The sequence below is a fragment of the Acipenser ruthenus genome, chromosome 18 (assembly GCF_902713425.1).
Source record: "Acipenser ruthenus chromosome 18, fAciRut3.2 maternal haplotype, whole genome shotgun sequence".
Lineage (NCBI taxonomy): Eukaryota > Metazoa > Chordata > Actinopteri > Acipenseriformes > Acipenseridae > Acipenser > Acipenser ruthenus.
Genome location: NC_081206.1, coordinates 28,839,118 through 28,858,667, shown reverse-complemented (window position 1 = coordinate 28,858,667; position 19,550 = coordinate 28,839,118). Strand labels below are relative to the sequence as shown.

The following is a 19,550-nucleotide window of genomic DNA, read 5'->3' as shown; positions in this document are numbered from 1 at the left end:
ACTATTGTTCTAGGAATTGTCTTTTATACAGTATATCAAATGTGAAACTACCACAAAAAATACAAAATGTATTCTTTGACTACAATTGACTAAGAGGAAAAAGACATGCTTTTGGTTTTAATAACATTATACAAGATAAGAAACAAATGTTACACAATTTTGAAAAGCATACAATTTCAAAACATTCTGTCAATTAGTAGGAACCAGAGAAGTCAGACCTTTAAGATATGGTCATATTTTCCATTTGCGCAAATATGCAAAACTGCATTTCATTCAAATATTTACATTTACAGAAGTTAGCATAGGCATTGTCCATGTGAAAAACATTGCTGTACACCAAGTACTGCCAAGAATCATATATATATATATATATATATATATATATATATATATATATATATATATATATATATATATATATATTTTTTCTAGATAAGGGAATTATATTTTTTGGCAGGACTTCTGTATATCTTGAATTCCTTTTCATGTGGGTTAGAAGTTGAGATTTGAAAAGAGATTACCTTTAATATATGAATTTGTTTGGGGACGGGGTAAGTTTACCAGTAACAATGGACTCAATCTTCTGGAATTATAAGTAATTTTGAGAAATCAAAGACAGCTGCTGGGTGCCGTGTCAGATGAACAACCCTTAAATCAGCCATCCTGTTCTGAACCCATGAGATGAGCCTGAAAGCTGCAGAGTAAGAGTCCCTACCCATCAACGCCCTGCTCCGGCACTGGCTGCTCCCTGGGTCGAATTCCTCATCGTCACCGGAGCAGATACACAGGAAGGTGCCCTCCACGTTCTCACAGAAAGCCGTCCCGCACACTGCTGTGATCACCTCACACTCGTTGATGTCTGGTAACAAAAACACAGGAGGATCGCCGCCAGGCGCAGCCAGATCAGGACCTGTCATTGCAACACTCAAAACATACTCTCCCTCTCTCTCCTCTTCTGTCAGAACAACAGGCTGAATCTCTGTATCGCATATCCTGTCTCTTTACAATTGGAACCTTTCCATTGGGCGATACAAGAACTGGAAACCTGTGCTGGTATTTTGTGTTTGGTTGCTATTGAAGCAAGGTTATTTGATCATGCATCAATAACTGACAGAAACAGGTCTAGTTTTCTTTTTTTTTTATTGCCATTTTAATGAAATGACCGTGGTAGGCCGGGAGATCTTTCTTTATTGCTCGAGATGTTAACGTGACAGAGTTTGTGTTGGTCTACGTCTCGGTTTTGCCTAGTGGGGGCTTATTAAAAGACGCCATTGTGTGACAGGAGGAGGGATTTGTTGCACATTATAAATATCAATAAATATACAAGATATTTAGCCACGAGAAACATCTGACTTACCAACACATCCTGGAGTCCCAGGCGAGTTTTCGAAGCCCCGGTCACAGAGGCACGTGTACGAGCCATCCGTGTTCTCACAGAAACCGTGGCTGCCACAGATGGTCTCATTAACGCACTCATCAATGTCTAAAATGAAAGAGAAAACAGACACTTAGCAAGCACCTCAAGACCTAACGGCTTACCCAACACCCAGATGGATTCAACTGGACATGTTTTTGGCTGCTCAGGCTTCAATAGCAAACAATGAAGCTTTAAGAGCTGATCTTTGAAAAACAGAAAATAATTAGGGGGGGGGGGGGGAGGGCTACAAAAGAGAGTTGTTTTCTTGTTAATAATAATTCAGAATAATGAATAGTTGTTGTGCACAAAGGCTTAGTAGTTAAAAGGTTAAGACCAGCATTAGACACCTAATTTAGGAGCAATTCTGTTACATCATAATTGTTACCAGTTGGATGAAAAAGCAGGTTTTATAGCCGAGCAGCATACGTAGACCCAGAGACGAATCTTAATGGGTTTACTGCTGACACTGGGAGATTATGGGCTCTTAAAATCAGAATCTGTGTCAGGCAGTTAATCTCATGGGAATTTAGTCGGGCATTCCAGACAGTAATAAAAAAAAAAAAAAACGGGAAAAAAAACTTGCACCCAAGAGATCTTAATGTTTTTAATTGGACTATAACCAAAAGGTAGGCAAAGTCGTGACACAAACATGTTGTGCAAGTTTTCCATCAGAATGTACAGCGTTGAGGCAACAAACCTTTGCATTGTATACAGACGTGCTCAAATTTGTTGGTACCCCTCCACAAAAAACGAAGAATGCACAATTTTTTCTGAAATAACTTGAAACTGACAAAAGTAATTGGCATCCACCATTGTTTATTCCATATAATAGAAATCAGACTTTGCTTTTGATTTTTTATTCAACATAATATTGTAAATAATAAAACTAATGAAAATGGCATGGACAAAAATGATGGGACCGCTAATCTAATATTTTGTTGCACAACCTTTAGAGGCAATCACTGCAATCAAACGTTTTCTGTAGCTCTCAATGAGACTTCTGCACCTGTTAACAGGTAGTTTGGCCCACTCTTCCTGAGCAAACTGCTCCAGCTGTCTCAGGTTTGATGGGTGCCTTCTCCAGACTGCAAGTTTCAGCTCTTTCCATAGATGTTCGATAGGATTCAGATCAGGACTCATAGAAGGCCACTTCAGAATAGTCCAATGTTTTGTTCTTATCCATTCTTGGGTGCTTTTAGCTGTGTGTTTTGGGTCATTATCCTGTTGGAGGACCCATGACCTGCGACTGAGACAGAGCTTTCTGACACTGGGCAGTACGTTTCGCTCCAGAATGCCTTGATAGTCTTGAGATTTCATTGTGCCCTGCACAGATTCAAGGCACCCTGTGCCAGGCACAGCAAAGCAGCCCCAAAACATAACCGAGCCTCCTCCATGTTTCACTGTAGGTATGGTGTTCTTTTCTTTGAAAGCTTCATTTTTTCATCTGTGAACATAGAGCTGATGTAAAAAGCTCCAGTTGACTCATCTGTCCAAAGGACATTCTCCCAGAAGGATTGTGGCTTGTCAATATGCATTTTAGCAAATTCCAGTCTGGCTTTTTTATGTTTTTCTTTCAAAAGTGGAGTCCTCCTGGGTCTTCTTCCATGGAGCCCACTTTCGCTCAAAAAGCGACGGATGGTGCGATCAGAAACTTACATACCTTCACCTTGGAGTTCAGCTTGTATCTCTTTGGCAGTTATCCTTGGTTCTTTTTCTACCATTCGCACTATCCTTCTGTTCAATCTGGGGTCGATTTTCCTCTTGCGGCCGCGCCCAGGGAGGTTGGCTACAGTTCCATGGACCTTAAACTTCTTAATAATATTTGCAACTGTTGTCACAGGAACATCAAGCTGCTTGGAGATGGTCTTGTAGCCTTTACCTTTACCACGCTTGTCTTATTTTCTTTCTGATCTCCTCAGACAACTCTCTCCTTTGCTTTCTCTGGTCCATGTTCAGTGTGGTGCACACAATGATACCAAACAGCACAGTGACTACTTTTCTCCATTTAAATAGGCTGAATGACTGATTACAAGATTGGAGACATGTGTGATACTAATTAAAGAAACTAATTAGTTTGAAATATCACTATAATCCAATTATTTAGTACCAACAAATGTGTCCAGTCCATTTTAGAATATATTTGTAGAATAAGCAATAATTCATCTCTTTTCACAGCTTCTTTGCTTTATTCTATGACATACCAAAGGCATGCAAGTATACATGATAAAATAGCTTTTAATTTCATCACTTTTCAGGAGGAATGAAGCATTATTTCAATGAGCTGTAAGGGTACCAACAAATTTGAGCACGTCTGTATGTGTGTAGACAACAGGCCAAATGGGGAATGGATCACACAACAGGAATGAGGAGAGTTTACAGAACTGCAACACAGCCGTCCTTAATTAGACTAGGCACTTCTGGAATGGCTTTTAGAAATATCTAGGTTTATGGCAGGCAGAACTGACAACCTTTTCAAACAAAACTGCATTTATTCATGAAGGCGAATACCAGCTCTTTAAGTAATTGTGTGCACTTGTACATAAAACTGTATCTCTGAACTCGAGCCAGATTCATTAGCTGTTTTATCTTCGATAGCATATGCCTATTACAGCAGATTTCCCATTTTGCACATATACTGTAACACTTCCATCCATAACTTTCAACACTGTATCATAAGATACACAACCGTACTAATGAAACAGTAAAACTATTTGGCAGATGTTTAACAGGTGTTCTTAACTATAAAGTACACAGGTTTAGGGTTAAGGTTAACCCTAAACTCTAACCCTAACTGTGGGAAAGAAATACACTTGAAGAGTCCTACTCAGGCCGTGTTTTCTGCTTGTGTCAAAATCCACATCTCATTGGAACCAAATGCACAAGGAGGCAAAATGACTAGCTTCAGGTCATACAGTGAGTAAGAGGATTCAAGAACAGCATCCACTTTGTTTGGACCCCCTGATATGCAATTGTAAACAGCTGACCCTGTAGTTACTGGATTTTTAAAGAGGACATCAAATGATACACCACTGTCCAAACCAAAAACACAACAACAACAGCAAAAAAACAGTACAGTATTGAAGAGATCACTGTGCAGCTGGATTGGATTGGATCTGGCTCCCTTACAATGCAAAACGTTGATCAAATCAACCTGAAGTGGTATTTTAAATGAGTCAACAAGTCTAGTTTATTTACTGTTTTGTTATGTCATACTTCACATCAGTTAATCATTCCATAATTCCTGCATGGACATTTTGAAGCCCTGCACACACCCTGTTTATTTTTAAAGAGGCAGGTTATTTCAAGAGAAAGCAGCTGAAAAAAGGGTCGGACTGCTTTCCTAAAACAACTTGCTCTCGGAAGCAGACCCAGATTCTCTATATGTTGCATTTTTCTATAACACCAATACAGGTTAAGACTTTAAACAGACAGGTGAACCACAAGTTACAAGTCTTTCCCCTGCAGGGCACAGCCAGTAAAATTCATCCCGGGACATGTTTAAGGGCTGTCTCAATCCGTCTGGAGAAAAACATATATAAAGTTGTAAATATGAAGACATTGTTTACAGCACAGCAAGGGCAAAGCAATTAAGTGTGTTTACTCAGAAAGGCATTGTACTAAAATACTATCCACCAAGTTGTTTTTTTGTGTGAGTGTGTGTGCCAATAGTCACACCTGTTTTTGTTATCAGGAGCCAAGCATTGTCATTCTTGGATAAAGACAAAACAGGCGGTTTCTTTCATTACATCTTGACAGCATGATACCTGCCAATGGAAAGGCACCTGTGCATGTCTCGGCTTTACTGCTGTCAGTAATACTTTGTATTACTGGGAAAAGGCTTTTTGATGGCGAGGGTTTATTTATTTACATTTTATACTTATGGTCGGTCCACATTAATATCTGTTTTTTTGTTTTTTTGGCACTGCATGATGATTGAACGTTGTAATTATATTATTTATCTAAAAGATAAACTCAAATCTGAACGAACATGCGCATGTACAGATCAAATGGTACCACATTAAGAGATGGAAGCACTGGCACTGGATCCAACCAGTGGTCAGGCATACATCCAAGGAGGGCCTTGAAAAATCCCCTAAATGTGTTTATGCATCCACCCTATGCCTCTCAGGGATGGATACTGTATAGGCTCCCTTTTATCTGAACTGATTACAAAATGAGACGGCTGAATGCAGAAAGACAAGGCTAAGCAGTCTGTAATCCCAACACTCACCACACTCTCCATCCGGTCCAGTGTTGAACCCAGGCTGGCAGCCCTCGAAGCAGTGGTATGAGCCCAGTGTATTCTCACAGTGCCAGCTCCCACACACACTGCTTCCATACTCCTTACACTCGTCCTTATCTGAGGAGAGCAATTAACAACACTTGATGATGGCACATCTCTTCCATTTCAAAACACACAGCCTGTTCCAAGGAAAGTATTTTTAAAGCAATTAAATAACTTCTAAAAAGAAACAAGAAGGAAGGACAGGGTCATTGATATTGTCTTTTGGATTCATTGAATTATTTTTGCTGGCTTTCCCTGCCGAATAGTAAAGAGAAACACTTAGACCTATATATTTTTTTTTAATCTCTTACAGAAACTCATTACATTCTTATCACATCTATACGGCTTCCTCCATGTCACATTACCAAGCTATAAGAAACTGCTATAAACGAATAATTCTAAATTTAGATTTTGTACAGAACCAGAAGCACTTTAAGATCCTTCCTGTTGTGGCTTTATCCCGTGCACACGATTGTAGCAGACTGACACACCCATGCAAAGCACATTGGTCATTCTTATTTTTTTCAAAAAAGGTTACAGGATTTAAATTTAAAGGTTTTATAAATGATCAGATTGCTTTTTTTCATTTATTTTTGAAGAAAAACAATTGCTTGTTCCCACCTTCGCAGTCTCTGGTTTCCTGCGAATATTCAAATCCGGCTTCACAGAGGCACTGATACGATCCATCAGTGTTCAAACACTGCCCTCTGGAACACACGCTCCCCTCTCTGCACTCATCAACATCTGGAAAGACAGCGCAAGGAAACCTTCCATTATTCATGAGCCGATATCGTCACTGAAGTACTTTAACATGATTAAAGCTTGTCTTACAGAATCCATTCTGGGGTCATCTACAAAGACAGTATGAACCGCCCCAGTAAAGCGCTTCATGATCAACACTCTCATTTAACAGTTGTGTGAACTTCAAAAGAACGGCTTTGTCTTCAGATAGTAATGAGAATACACAGTGCATCTGTTTGCTTCAGGCAAACAGAAGAAGACCAATCCATTACCAAGAAGGGGCAAAAGGCTATCGGTGATGAGCACCATAACCTTGTTATGCAAAGGTTTATGTATTGACATTAGAAAATGAGCTTTGGGGCCTTTCGCTAATGAACCATACACATATGAAAGACTGTGTTCATGAAAAGCCAACACAGGTTTACGATGTTGATATTGATTACCAGCAAAACATTCTGCAGCTGATAATTAATGGATTAAAGCAGATTCTGACCATTGATGGGATTTCTAACAGGAATCAGCTGCAGAGAACTTTGACTTCCACCACCCATAACTATTCTGACACTAGTGATCCATTCAATGACTAGAAGTTTTTCTCAATGTCTTCATGGAAATTCATTTATATTCACATATATATTTCACTGGGTGATGGGCACCCTGGGGGTGTAGTGATATAAGCATGTTAATCTAAACTCATTTCAACATTGAGGGAATTGAGAAAGACTTTAGTTTCTTTTAGTATTTCTTAACATTTTTCAGCTATTTTATTTCTGGTGTAAACTGGAAGGTAGAAACAGTTTTTGGTAGAACTGTCGAACAGTTTTTTTAAGCTTTTTAAATATTAATGATTGCTAATCTGTTTCTTATTATTATTATTATTATTATTATTATTATTATTATTATTATTATTATTATTATTATTATCTTTGTTTTTCTTTCCTTATTATCCAATAACTGCAAACTTAATCAGGAAATAGGAAATTGGTGTAATTCTTAATCTGTCTGTCCAGGGTGTAACTTGGAAACCAGAAAGAAAAAACAAAAGCAAACAAAGTATTGTTGAATAAATTAGGCACAGATCCATGTATAGATAAGTTACTCTGAGAAACAGTGTGCAAACAAAACAGGAATGAATTTCTGATATTAATCAGGCAAACCAGCGGTCAGCAGGGGCACGCGCATGAGACATGACTTGTATTTGAGAGTGGTTTAAACAGTAAATAGATGGTGATAGAAAAAGTAAATAGAAGAATGTCAAGTAGAATAAGAGAAAGAGACTGGACTGACTCAACAGCAACAGCGGAATGTGGAGAAAGGCCTTGCTACATTTCAGAACTACAAAGCTGTGCATCAGCCCTGTCATTAAGACACCATCTGCTTTGTTTTTACTATCAGCAACCCAGGCCAGTATAAAGCCAGCTCGCTTGTAGGATCATGCCATGCCCCTGAACTGCACTGACTCCACCAACACCTGTTTAACTTGCTTCCTCGTTTCATTAAATCACTCGAAACAAGCTGCAAAGTCTGTGCCTCGCTTTCTGGCAGCCGACCGCAAGCGAAGCCCTTTTCATTTTTTTTATTGTGTCCACACCAGAGCGGTGAATGTTGCATGCGAAGCAGACAGAAGGAAAATATACCAATCTGTTGATTTATAGCATAATTAAATTCTAATATTTCCAGTGGCAAGGAGCCCAAATTTGGTACATACAGTAATGTGAAGTCCTAGATGTTACCTCATACTTTAGGCACCAATCCCCTGGGGAGAACAAAATAATCAATGTTTAAAATGTAGCCAAGTAGTGCCCTCCAGGGGTAACTTAGCACCTGGAACAGGACACGATGTAGAAAAACCCATAAATGCATACCTGCTGTACGTAAAGGTCTGTAAACATTAACTGTTAGTCTGCTTCTTTATAATGTCACAGTTACAGTACCCCACTGGTATTCACTCGTTAGCCAGTTATTAGGGGATGACAATTGAAAGCTGGCTTTTCATTGTTGGTAGGTCGTAAGCAAGTTCCCTCCAACAGGCAATAGTGTGTGCTTTAGTTTTTTTTCACTTTTATCTAAAAACATGTTGCTTATAGAAACGGTGCAGTGGCTGACCTAATATTGGATCTTCAGGAGAGATGTAACATTAGTCGCCTTGTTCCGGCAACTGTTTTTTTTTTTTTTTTTTAAACTCAAATTTCCTCAATGTGCAAAGTCCACGCAACAAAGTCACTACAGTCTTGATTTAGCGAATTGCTTGAAAATGTCACTTTCAACAAACAGTCATTCCCTTAATGGTTGCCACATGCTACGTTGTCCAACCAGTACAGGCTACGCTGCCAAGAGCCACACAGTTATTTCTAGAACAGGGTTTCAAGCATGTTATTGTGCTTTTATTGTTTATCCAGTGAAAATCCTCTAGCTGGCCTTTCTCTTCCACATGCTCCCTGATGACCAGTCATTGCCAACGCTGCCCATTGATCTGCCCCAAGCCGTGGCTTTCTCGTGCAGAAAGAATAACAAAAGCATGAACTTCACTTCCCCACCTTACCATGGCAACACAGGGGCTCTTTGGAAGAAACATCTCTGCATGTACAGTGCAAACATGCTTGAATAAATACATTTTGATATGGTACTATTTTAAAAGTAGCAACTCCGTCTCTTCCATACACCGGCCATCAGTACTACCAGCACCTGATATCCTGCCAACTTGCAATTCTCCAGTTTCTGTATATGTGTGCTACAAAGCAGGTACAAGAACCTTAGGGTTAGGGTTAGGGGTTTAAGTTAGGGTTAATCTAAATTAAAAAGCCAGACTGCAGACATTTCAAGTCCTTAAAGCTCTTCCATCTGGTCAATCATTTTTAGTTTTTTGACTTTTAATACATGTTTTCGTACAGCGTAGGAGACTCACCTTGACAGCCAGTTCCATGAGCTGTGGTGGCGTATCCTGCAGCACAGACACAGAAATAGGAGCCCTCGCTATTCATACACTTGCCATTGGAGCCACAGCTATCCAAAGTCAGGCACTCGTTTACATCTAGAATCAAAGAGGTGTATATTGTGAATGAACCATAACCAGTGCACAGAATTAACAACATGATTTACCAGCAACCAGCAACAATGCTGTCTGTTTCTATAGATTGGTCTCATCACCCTGCATACCAATGCAAACAGTGCCTCCGATGAGCTCGAAGCCTTGGTGACAAGCACAGATGAAGGATCCTGGAGTGTTTGTGCATTCTCCACCCAAGCAGCTGCGGCTGATATCCTCGCATTCATTTATATCTAAAAGAGAGCAGAAAAGACTTCAATTGCAGGGCCACCAAACAGCAAGCACTAGCCTGAGCAATCGTCTGGACCGACAGACTACCGAAACACCAACTACCCAGGACAAGGGACATCTGTTTAGAGTTACTTGTTGAATGAATGCATCGTTACACATGCCTTCTTAATTATTTGGCTGGGTAGTGTACAGGCTGTTTATACAGTATGTCCTTTGCAATAGAGACAGAATATGCACTGGATAAAAAAAAAAAAAAAAAGTGTAAAGCTTACACATTTATAACACATACAGTAGCCGTGACTCTTCCAAACGTGAACTCCATGGAAGATGGAGTCGGCACAGAAGCACATTACCTTCACACTTGCTTCTGTCATCAGACACTGTGTAGCCACTATCACAGGCCATGCAGGAGAAGGATCCCATAGTGTTTGCACAGACTCTGCTGGGACAGATCTCTGGAGATGAACACTCGTTAACATCTGTGTACAGAAAACACAAATATTGGTTACAGCTGAAGCTGCAGGAGGTGGTGGACGACAAAATGGAAATTCAAATTTGCATTCCTGGGATATAAGCCACTGCAATGGCACTTTGTTTTATTGTTTTTGCAAATGTCCCGTGTGTGGAAAATAAACTGGGACTTGAGCTCCAAGTCACCAGCTTGGTTTGGTAGACCATAATTATACGTCGCAAAAATTGATGCGTTTTAAATATGGGGATTTGTAGGAAAACATCCCGTACTTCTGAAGCCTGGATGATGCTTAAACAAGCCTCTGTCTGTGTGTGCATACCGATTCATGTCCTTCCAAGAAAAGTCAAATGAATTGACTCTGGCTTATCATTACCACTCAATGGTGCAGTGGCTGGTACTTTTGACAGCTAGATTTGGAGGATTAGACTGACTTAACCCATGAAAAAAGTATTCAAAGGCAGCCTGGTGGCAAACAGGATAATTGGTCTTTGGTAAAAAATAAATAAATACATAAAAAATTACAAAACAAAACTCAACAGGGATGTCATTCATTCAATTTTTATGACCCCTTTCGTTGGCTTACAAAGACAAACTATAACAGTGCTGTAAATTGTACAACTGCTTGGAATATGAGAAGAATTCCAATGTTTAGCTGGTGTATCATAAAAGGGCAATTACTTTATAGTAATTATTTTTTTGCTTGTTTTCTGCACAGTTTAGTTTTGCTCAATGGCAAGTTCCAATGGTCTTTGTGGATGAGTAATTAATACTGCCCGGAAGCAATCAATTTGCTTCCTCACTTCTGCACTAGCCTGCGCACTTCGTGAAACAAATCCAGCTACAGCATCAAGAGAGGGAGTCTGTCTGAACTATAAACATGGCCACAGAAACAGAACATATTAAACTGGACAGAACATGGATACACACAGAGGATAGAAAGAACAGAGCAAGGGAAGGTGGTAATGTCGGACTCATTGAGATTGCATTGGTTCATTTGTGGGATTAAAGAGATTACCTTCACAGCTGAAGCCATCAGCAGTGATTTTGTACCCAGTCCCACAGGTTGTGCAGGAGTATGAACCTTCATTGTTCACACAGTGCCCATTATGACACACTTCTGGCAAAGCACATTCATCAATATCTGAAAAAAACAAAAACAGTAGGAACATTTAAACCTCACTCATAAACAGGGACCAAGTTAATCCTCAGATCCATTTGTAATTGATTTTACGTAACTAGAACTCTGTGGGTTCGCTCTTACCTTCACATGAATGCCCATTTGCAGATACCCTGAAACCTGGTCTACAGTTTGTGCAAGAAAAGGATCCTTCATTATTCCTGCAAAGCCCATTGGGACAAACATTTGGCAATGCACATTCATCAATGTCTGGAAAAAAAACCCAAAGACAGACACAAAATAGAAACATACTAGGTGAAACGTTGAAAAAATTATTTGACACATTTCAGGTCTAACTGAGTTGCATGGACGATGCTTATTACACAGTGTTAGCTGACCTTCACAGCTGCTCCTGTCTGCAGCTGTCCTGTACCCAGTCCCACAGATCGTACAGGAGTACGACCCCTCATTATTCTGACAGATCCCATTAGGGCACACGTCTGGCAAAGCACACTCATCGATATCTGAAAAAAAAACCCCAAAAACACATCAGTCATGCATGTTTCATGATATGTGATTGCAATTGTTCTTAGACTAATCTGTGGTACAGCAGGTTACCTTCACATCTGCGTCCATCTGCAGCTATCCTGTACCCAGCTCTGCAGTTAGTGCAGGAGAAAGAACCTTCAGTGTTGATGCAGATTCCAGAGGGGCACGCATCAGGGGATAAGCATTCATTGATATCTATAGCACGCAGAACAGTAAAGAAATTGGGTTTAATAGTGAAATGGGTAATTAATGACAGTTTAATATAAGGTATGATTAAACACAGGGAGCTCACTGTACCTTCGCAGTTCTGCCTGTCTGCAGATATCATGTACCCAGAAGGACAAGCAGTGCAGGAGTAGGAACCTTCCATGTTGGCACACAGTCCATTGGGGCACACGTTGGGCGACGCACACTCATTGATGTCTGAAACACAGCACAGAAAAACAATGTCACCTGCGGCCGGGACCTTCTTTGACACCGAGGAGTTTACTCAATACACGCAACAAACAGAAAACACCCATTACAAAATAGGGTGAAAATCTTAGTTCATTTGCATGTTTGCTTTCTTATCAACCACGCAAATCCCTTTACTGGCATTGTTAGCATTTTTCTTCAGTCTATTGGAATGTCTAACTAATCCCCCTTGAGCAGTATTCTGTGCAACAAATTGCAAGACTGTGCTACCCCATGGTGTAGCAAGGCTAACAAACCAGCACAGTGGGGGAACCAAACAATCTGAGCCCTGGTGCCTGGTGACTTGAAAACCTGATACATGTATTTGATTTACACTAGGATAACCTACCCGTATGTATAATGTGACAGCGTTCTTCCTTTCAAAAGGGCCCCATGGCAGTGTGGACTTCTCATACTAGGGTAAGTGTGCTCTATTCATTTAATCTAAGCAAAGGAAATTCTAAATAGTGCTACTTGGTGACCTTTTGATAATTATTATTATTATTATTTATTTCTTAGCAGACGCCCTTATCCAGGGCGACATACAATTATTACAAGATATCACATTATTTTTACATACAATTACCCATTTATACAGTTGGGTTTTTACTGGAGCAATCTAGATAAATTATCTTGCTCAAGGGTACAGCAGCAGTGTCCCCCACCGGTCAGGAGTCCAGAGCCCTAACCACTACTCCACACTCCAATAATGCTGATGTACACAGTCCTGGACTAGGATCTAGCAGTAAATATAGAAACTGCCCTACCTTCACATCTCTGCTTGTCCTCAGAAAGCCTGTACCCATTCCTGCACTTGGAGCAGGTGAAAGAGCCCTCAGTATTCGTGCAGACTCCATTTGGACACACATTTGTTGAGCCACACTCATTGATATCTGGGTAATGCCAAAAAAGGACAGCCTAAATATACACAAACCTTCCTTACTTCTAATATACTACTTACATTTTCTCCAACTTGGCTACTTTTTTAAAATATTATACTTGCAGTGATATCTCACAATATTGGTGAAATGTTACCTTCGCATCTCTGCCCATCTGAAGATATCCTGTAACCAGGTCGACAGTTAGAACATGTGTAGGAACCTTCAGTGTTGGTGCACAGTCCATTGGGGCATACATTGTGTGTGGCACACTCATTGATATCTAAAGCACAAGAGAAAATAAATAGAAAGCTGGTAAAGTGTGTGTTATATATTATAACTGCTACAACAGCAATGCATTAAATGCAATGAAGAAGAAGATTGGTTTGGTTCCAAGAATGATTTTGAATGTTCTTGATCATGCAGGGTCAGTGATTTTCATTCAACCTGCCCATGAAATAGTGCGTTGTGTTGCATAAATCCCTTAAAAATAGAAGACAAAAACACATGTAACCAGGAGTAAGAGGCTTCTAAAAAGACTACCTTTGCAGCTCTTGCTGTCCGAAGATGCTTTGTATCCCTGGCTGCAGCTACACCTATAGGAGCCCTCCAGATTGATACACCTTCCATTCGCACAGACTCCAGTGACACGGCATTCATCTTCATCTGGAAGAGGAATAAAGCACAGACGGAACCATGAAAACCATTAGACAAAACTCAATTCCTAACTTTAAACACTCAGCTCTAAATGCTGAGGTAAGATAAGAAACCAAGGTATGTAGATGTCAGATGAACCATTTGTCTTCAAGGCAAATAGCACTTCCAAGTCATGATGAAGAATTAGACCCCAGAGTATAATATCTGATGGCGCCATAAAGCCCCATTAAATCAGTACAGATGAAGGCACGAGACAAACATTTTCTCTACTTGACTTTGTTTCTCAAATAATGTGACAACTTAGAAAGACAGCTGTTGTTAAGCAGCTTTCTGTATCTACAAAGTTTCAATCAAGCCAAACTATGATCAGAACAGGACTGATGCATTGTTGAAACCATCAGCTTCTTCCAGAAACTCTCTTTTCTTTCTACATCTAGGCAAGGGAGCAAGTCCACTGACATCTGCAGGCGGTGGAATGTGGCACTGTTATTGCCAGCACACTAACTGTCGTCTGCAATAGCATATAAAAAAGTTAAAATCTTCGACTGAATCCAACAGCACAGGGGTATAATTGTGTTTTACGAGATTAAGCATTCACCAGACAGGTAATTATGATTTAAAATTAAGAGTAATGATTTTGTACTGCAATTACATCACTGTGACATGGGCAAACATTCAAGGTGCTTTCCTGAACCATGTGCAGAAACACAAATGCAATCCCGTGCCCGAGTGGTTAGTCACCTACATTGGAAAATGAGACAGGCACAAAGAGCATTGCTGTGTACCCTGTGCAGAGCTCAGTGCCAGGGCTATGTCAGCAGACCGTCAGAGCTTTTATCTGTCTGCATCTTTGAACCTCCACGTCCATGATAAGCTAGAGTTCTTCCCTCTTAACAGGCAGATTATTTGCATCCAGCTGGCAGTCAATGGGATATTGCTTACCAGAAACAATGTACTTTATTAAAATAGGCATCCACTATTCAACATATACCTCATCTGTGCTCATGCTTTTTTTATTGCTTCATGTTGAATGGCTGTGTTCAATTAGCAGAAGCACAGCGTTTTATGGAAACCATTTGCCATCAGTTTCTAGGATTCATTTCTAGGGGGGAAATGTCTTGCTGCAGTGGTTTCAAGTTTGAATTTTACTCTTAATCGTTTGGGTTGTTTATTGTGTTTTGTTTGGTTTAATTGCAACCCTTTTTAGATGTTCACCAGATGAAGTAAGTGTTTGTACAAGGTGAGATTTCTTTAATGAACCAGCTTAAAAGGAAGTTATTGAACAGTTCATTTAGATTCCTTTGAATTGGGAAGTTCTGGAAAGAGTAACAGAGCGGGCTTCTGTGGACCTGAGCTTCCCACACTCATCCTCTCTCTGGTGATCATACAGTATATACGATAATATAAAAATACTCTCCTTTTTCTATGGGTTTACTGCATTATTCTTTCTTCTTTTGTATATTTTTTGTTTGTTTGTTTCCTTTTAGAAATGGTGCATGTTTGTGGATTATGAATATAGCCTAAAGGCTCTCTTGATTTGAGTAACTAGAATGCATGTTCTCTGGACATTTCTGGGTTTGCAGCAGTATTACTGGGATTACAATTAATGGCTAAAGGTCAAAGACCAGCTTTTTTAAAAGGTGATATTGGTTCTTTCTCTTTCTATTTTTTTTTTCTCATCTTATGACTGGCTAAGAGAAAAGCCAGATCATTAGTTATGTCTATTAATGTTTGAGGCTATTTCATCGACTATTACTATTGGCTACTGCATAATACAAGAACAAGGAATAAACATCATGATTAATGGAAAAGCACAGTGCCGCGATGAAATAGACCTCACACCTCGATCACAATGAAGAAAGAAAAAAACAACACTTTAAATGTCAAAACAGCAGTTATTCACGTACCTAAATGATAAAGTAACACTATTCAAACAGTTTAAATTTTTTTTTTTTTTCCCCCCTGAAACCATGTTGGTCACATCAGATTTTGTGGTGCAACTGACTTGCCCATTTCCAGTCTCAAATTCAGCTTTGTTGTTCTTGAGTGGTGCTGTCACACCCTGGCTGCACATCAATAACAGTTTTCCCTTATTCAGTTCATGACTGAACTGATAAGTGTGTTCCTGTGAGAGACGCAATACAGCATCTGCTCACAGCTCACCATTAAAAAGGCACACAGCTGCCGGCTATGGTGGAGGGACAAGCCGTTGTTTCTCCTTCTTTGGTTTGCATGTGTGCTTTTCTCAAACTCTGGGGTATTATTGTTGAAGAGAAATACAACATCGCAGCCCTTACAAAGACTGAGAAGCAACGTTTCAAGATGTCCAACAATAATAAGGCGTTTGTTTAAACCACGGCCAAATGAAAATATTTTGACTCGCCCAAACTCGAAGTACTGCAAAAAAATATTTACAGTAATAAAAGATAAAAAGATTAGAAATAACAACGACTTATTTAAACAATCCGGGTTTCATATGGAGGTGGCGATGGGTGTGGAGCTGGCAGGAAGTATAAAAACATTTTAGCCACGGATTATTTTTTAATAATGGAAGAGCTTAGAAATAAAAAAAAGCAACGTGATTTTTGATGCGATTCCAACCAGCGATCATCTCAGGAGTGAGTAATGTAACAGATTACAGGATTATACAATTTTAGGCTTACTGGAAGATAGGCAAATGTGATCTGAAATGTCTGCAGTAAGCAGGAGATTATATTAGACACACAAACAGGCAGGCGGAAGGTCAGCATGTAAAGGAATCAATTTTTTGAATGAGGATCCTTGTTAGAAACATTTTTCTGCTGTTACTGAGAAGAACATATCACATTGCCAAGCTTAATAAGCCCACACTAACTTTCAGCAGTAAACTATAGGCCCTATGGCATTTTTCTTTTTGTCTACTGCATTTCCTAAAACAAGCATTTTTTTTATCAATCATGGTCTTTTTACTAAATTAGAGAATCTGATTCAGTCATTTTTTCTCTAATTTGATATGTTTCACCTTTGTGTTTCTCTGTTTGATCACAAGCCAACATCTTCCAGCAAAAAGCAGCCAACAGTGTAAAACAGGTATCCCTGAATAGATTATACTTGAATACCAGTGCATGAAAATTCTCCCTTTAGGGGATACATTTTCTAAGTGTTGTCATGGTGATTACTGTGTTTCCTTTCCTTTGTAGCATGCGTTTGGAGGACTGTACACATTAGGTGTTTTTTTTTTTTTTTAAGTCAGTGATATATCTATACCTACTTATATTAGTGTAACCCTCATCAAAATGTCTGCAAATGCACCAGGTGTTGCTATTTTTATTTAATTTTTTTACAACACAAAAACTGGACTCTTGAGTTTGTCAAAGGTCAGCTACATCTCATATGGATGGAGCCAACTGTAGTGCCATACTGCTGTAATGTGCAGATCTGCCAAAAAGCTGTCTGTGTTTCCCTCTCTCCTGCCAAGTGGGAAAAAAAATAAAACCTGCCTCATTATAGAGGCTCGCACCTGCCTGCTCTTACCTATACATCTCCCGTTCACAGCCTTGTACCCAGTCCCACAGCTCACACACTGGAAGGAGCCTGCAGTGTTAACACATCTTCCACTGGGACAGGCGTTGGGGTTTCGGCATTCGTCGACGTCTGGGAATTGAGGGGAAATTCCATTACAACAAGCGTTCATTGAAATAATATTAGATTAACTGTGTTTCCCTTGTTAGCGTGCTTTCCAAATTTTTCTTTTTTTCATTGGCATGAGGCACAAAGAATGAAAACAATAGGTTTTCTGTAAACGGCTGCACGTCGGAGTATTTGTGGCCAATAAATACCAACTTTTTTATTGACACAGCGTCTTAACTCTTACCATGCCACTGATCACAAAATCAGCCAGCTGCAGAGTGCGGTTTGTTTTTTTTAACTCTTCTTTGACAGTATGTGTTGGGTCTTTAACAGCTCCCACACTTGACACTCATTTGAAGGATGGCTTCTCTAGCAGCACAGCATTGCTTCTCTAGCAGCACAACATTGCTTCTCTAGCAGCACAGCCTTCCCTCACACCCTGTTGTGCATGGAGCACTTCCAGCTTCTTTTCAAACACCAGTGTAACCATTCCATAAGTCAAGGACTACAGGCACTCAAAGCCTGCAGTGGTTGATTAATCTGAAGCTGTGTCGTTGATTCAGTGGAGTGAACTTTAACTACAATAGCAGCTCGATCAGCAGGTATTCTCATACACGCTACACCAGGGGATGATCATATCATTTAACAACATAACGCCAAGCCACCTCACACTAGTGGACGATTTCAAATGGATCTTTTAGGTTTACAGTACATGGTGTAACTTGGTTGCCAATGCTCCCTCTACTTGCCTTCACACGGTCCCCTCCTTGATTTGATATAGCCGTTTTGACATTCGCAGCTGAAGGAACCTGCCGTGTTGATGCAACTGCTTCCGGGGCAAATATTGGGCAGATCACATTCATTAATATCTAGAGCGATTTAATGAAAACAATATGGGAATGTTAGAGACACAAAACCTAAACCCCTACCTTCCAGAGCAATATAACGCAGTCCCTCTTCTGGTTTACTCAACATAAATCAAGTGAGGACCTGAGCAGAACTTTCCTGGTTATTGATATCGATACTGAACCAGCCCAGTGAGTATGCAGGGTCTCACAGCTACCCCATCTTAAAGAAATCAGTGCAGTGTTGGTGAACTCATTATGTGTTCTACAAAATGACCTTTTCTGAAAAACAAGTCGTTCCATTCCAAATATTTCTCTCTTCTACAAAGTATGCATGAAGTTAAAAATGTAAATGAAGCGTGGCAAGATGTGAACAAACTAAAATTATAGAAAACTTTGCTGCAAACACAAACAGGAATTACTCCAAACAGCTTTGAAACACGAGGAGAACATAGAATTGAGCTATTAGTGGCAAATAAGTGCTGCTTGCTCTAATCAAACGAAAAGCAGATTTGTAGATTCAGTTCAAACTCTTGTTTTTCCTGTGGTTTTTAGTACTTCATTGCTGTACTGTATATATCTTAACTAATACAATTCTAGGGGCATTTAAAACATCTAGAATCAGATGGAGGTCAGAATCTCAGGCAGCCAGCACAAACGTTACATAAAACAAAACACAGCGTACGTGTGCCTGCTTGTAAAGCAGGTTGAACCTCTGCTCACCTTGGCATGTCTTCTTGTTCTGTGTGATGACCAGGCTGTATCCGGAGTCACAGTAGCAGCTAAAGGACCCGCCGTTGTTCACACAGCGTCCCTTTCCTTCGCAGGGGTCGTTCTCACACTCGTCAATATCTACAAGCCACAAGCGAACGCGCTAGCTTTGAATTATCAGACGAAAGAAACAACAGCAGCAGGTGTAGAAAGTAGCAGTTGTGCCACTTGGGACAGTAATTACCATTAATGACTGAATAGACCTCATAGATTAGTAAATACTGTACATTTGTTTTTCATGAAGACAAAAACAACTACCCCGTATGGTATCAAAATAGATTTTGTAATTCGCCCCATACACAATGAAAATACAAAAAAGCAAACATTTTAAAAAGGCCATCTTACCCACGCAGCGGGTCTGCAGTGTATTGAGCTCATAGCCAGGGTTGCAGTAGCAGGTGTATCCACCCTGCACACTGATACAGGACCCTGGACCACAGACAGTGGGTGTAGCTGAACACCTGTCGATTTCTGGAGTC

General features: G+C 39.9%; 1 protein-coding gene across 1 annotated transcript in view; it reads right to left on the bottom strand.

Moving 5' to 3' along the window:
* The window catches only part of LOC117417276 (latent-transforming growth factor beta-binding protein 2-like), a 97,261-nt gene that overhangs the window by 6,454 nt on the left and 71,257 nt on the right, over positions 1-19,550 (bottom strand). Inside the window, exons 16-34 of the mRNA XM_058991857.1 lie at positions 19,417-19,542; positions 19,024-19,152; positions 18,205-18,324; positions 17,360-17,479; positions 13,733-13,855; positions 13,347-13,472; positions 13,079-13,204; positions 12,156-12,281; positions 11,928-12,053; positions 11,708-11,833; positions 11,454-11,579; positions 11,208-11,333; positions 10,074-10,199; positions 9,600-9,722; positions 9,349-9,474; positions 6,324-6,446; positions 5,649-5,777; positions 1,358-1,483; positions 716-859 (exon numbers count right to left, since the gene is read on the bottom strand). Coding sequence (XP_058847840.1) covers positions 716-859; positions 1,358-1,483; positions 5,649-5,777; positions 6,324-6,446; positions 9,349-9,474; positions 9,600-9,722; positions 10,074-10,199; positions 11,208-11,333; positions 11,454-11,579; positions 11,708-11,833; positions 11,928-12,053; positions 12,156-12,281; positions 13,079-13,204; positions 13,347-13,472; positions 13,733-13,855; positions 17,360-17,479; positions 18,205-18,324; positions 19,024-19,152; positions 19,417-19,542 — 2,397 coding nt within the window. The remainder of the gene's footprint in view (positions 1-715; positions 860-1,357; positions 1,484-5,648; positions 5,778-6,323; positions 6,447-9,348; positions 9,475-9,599; positions 9,723-10,073; positions 10,200-11,207; positions 11,334-11,453; positions 11,580-11,707; positions 11,834-11,927; positions 12,054-12,155; positions 12,282-13,078; positions 13,205-13,346; positions 13,473-13,732; positions 13,856-17,359; positions 17,480-18,204; positions 18,325-19,023; positions 19,153-19,416; positions 19,543-19,550) is intronic.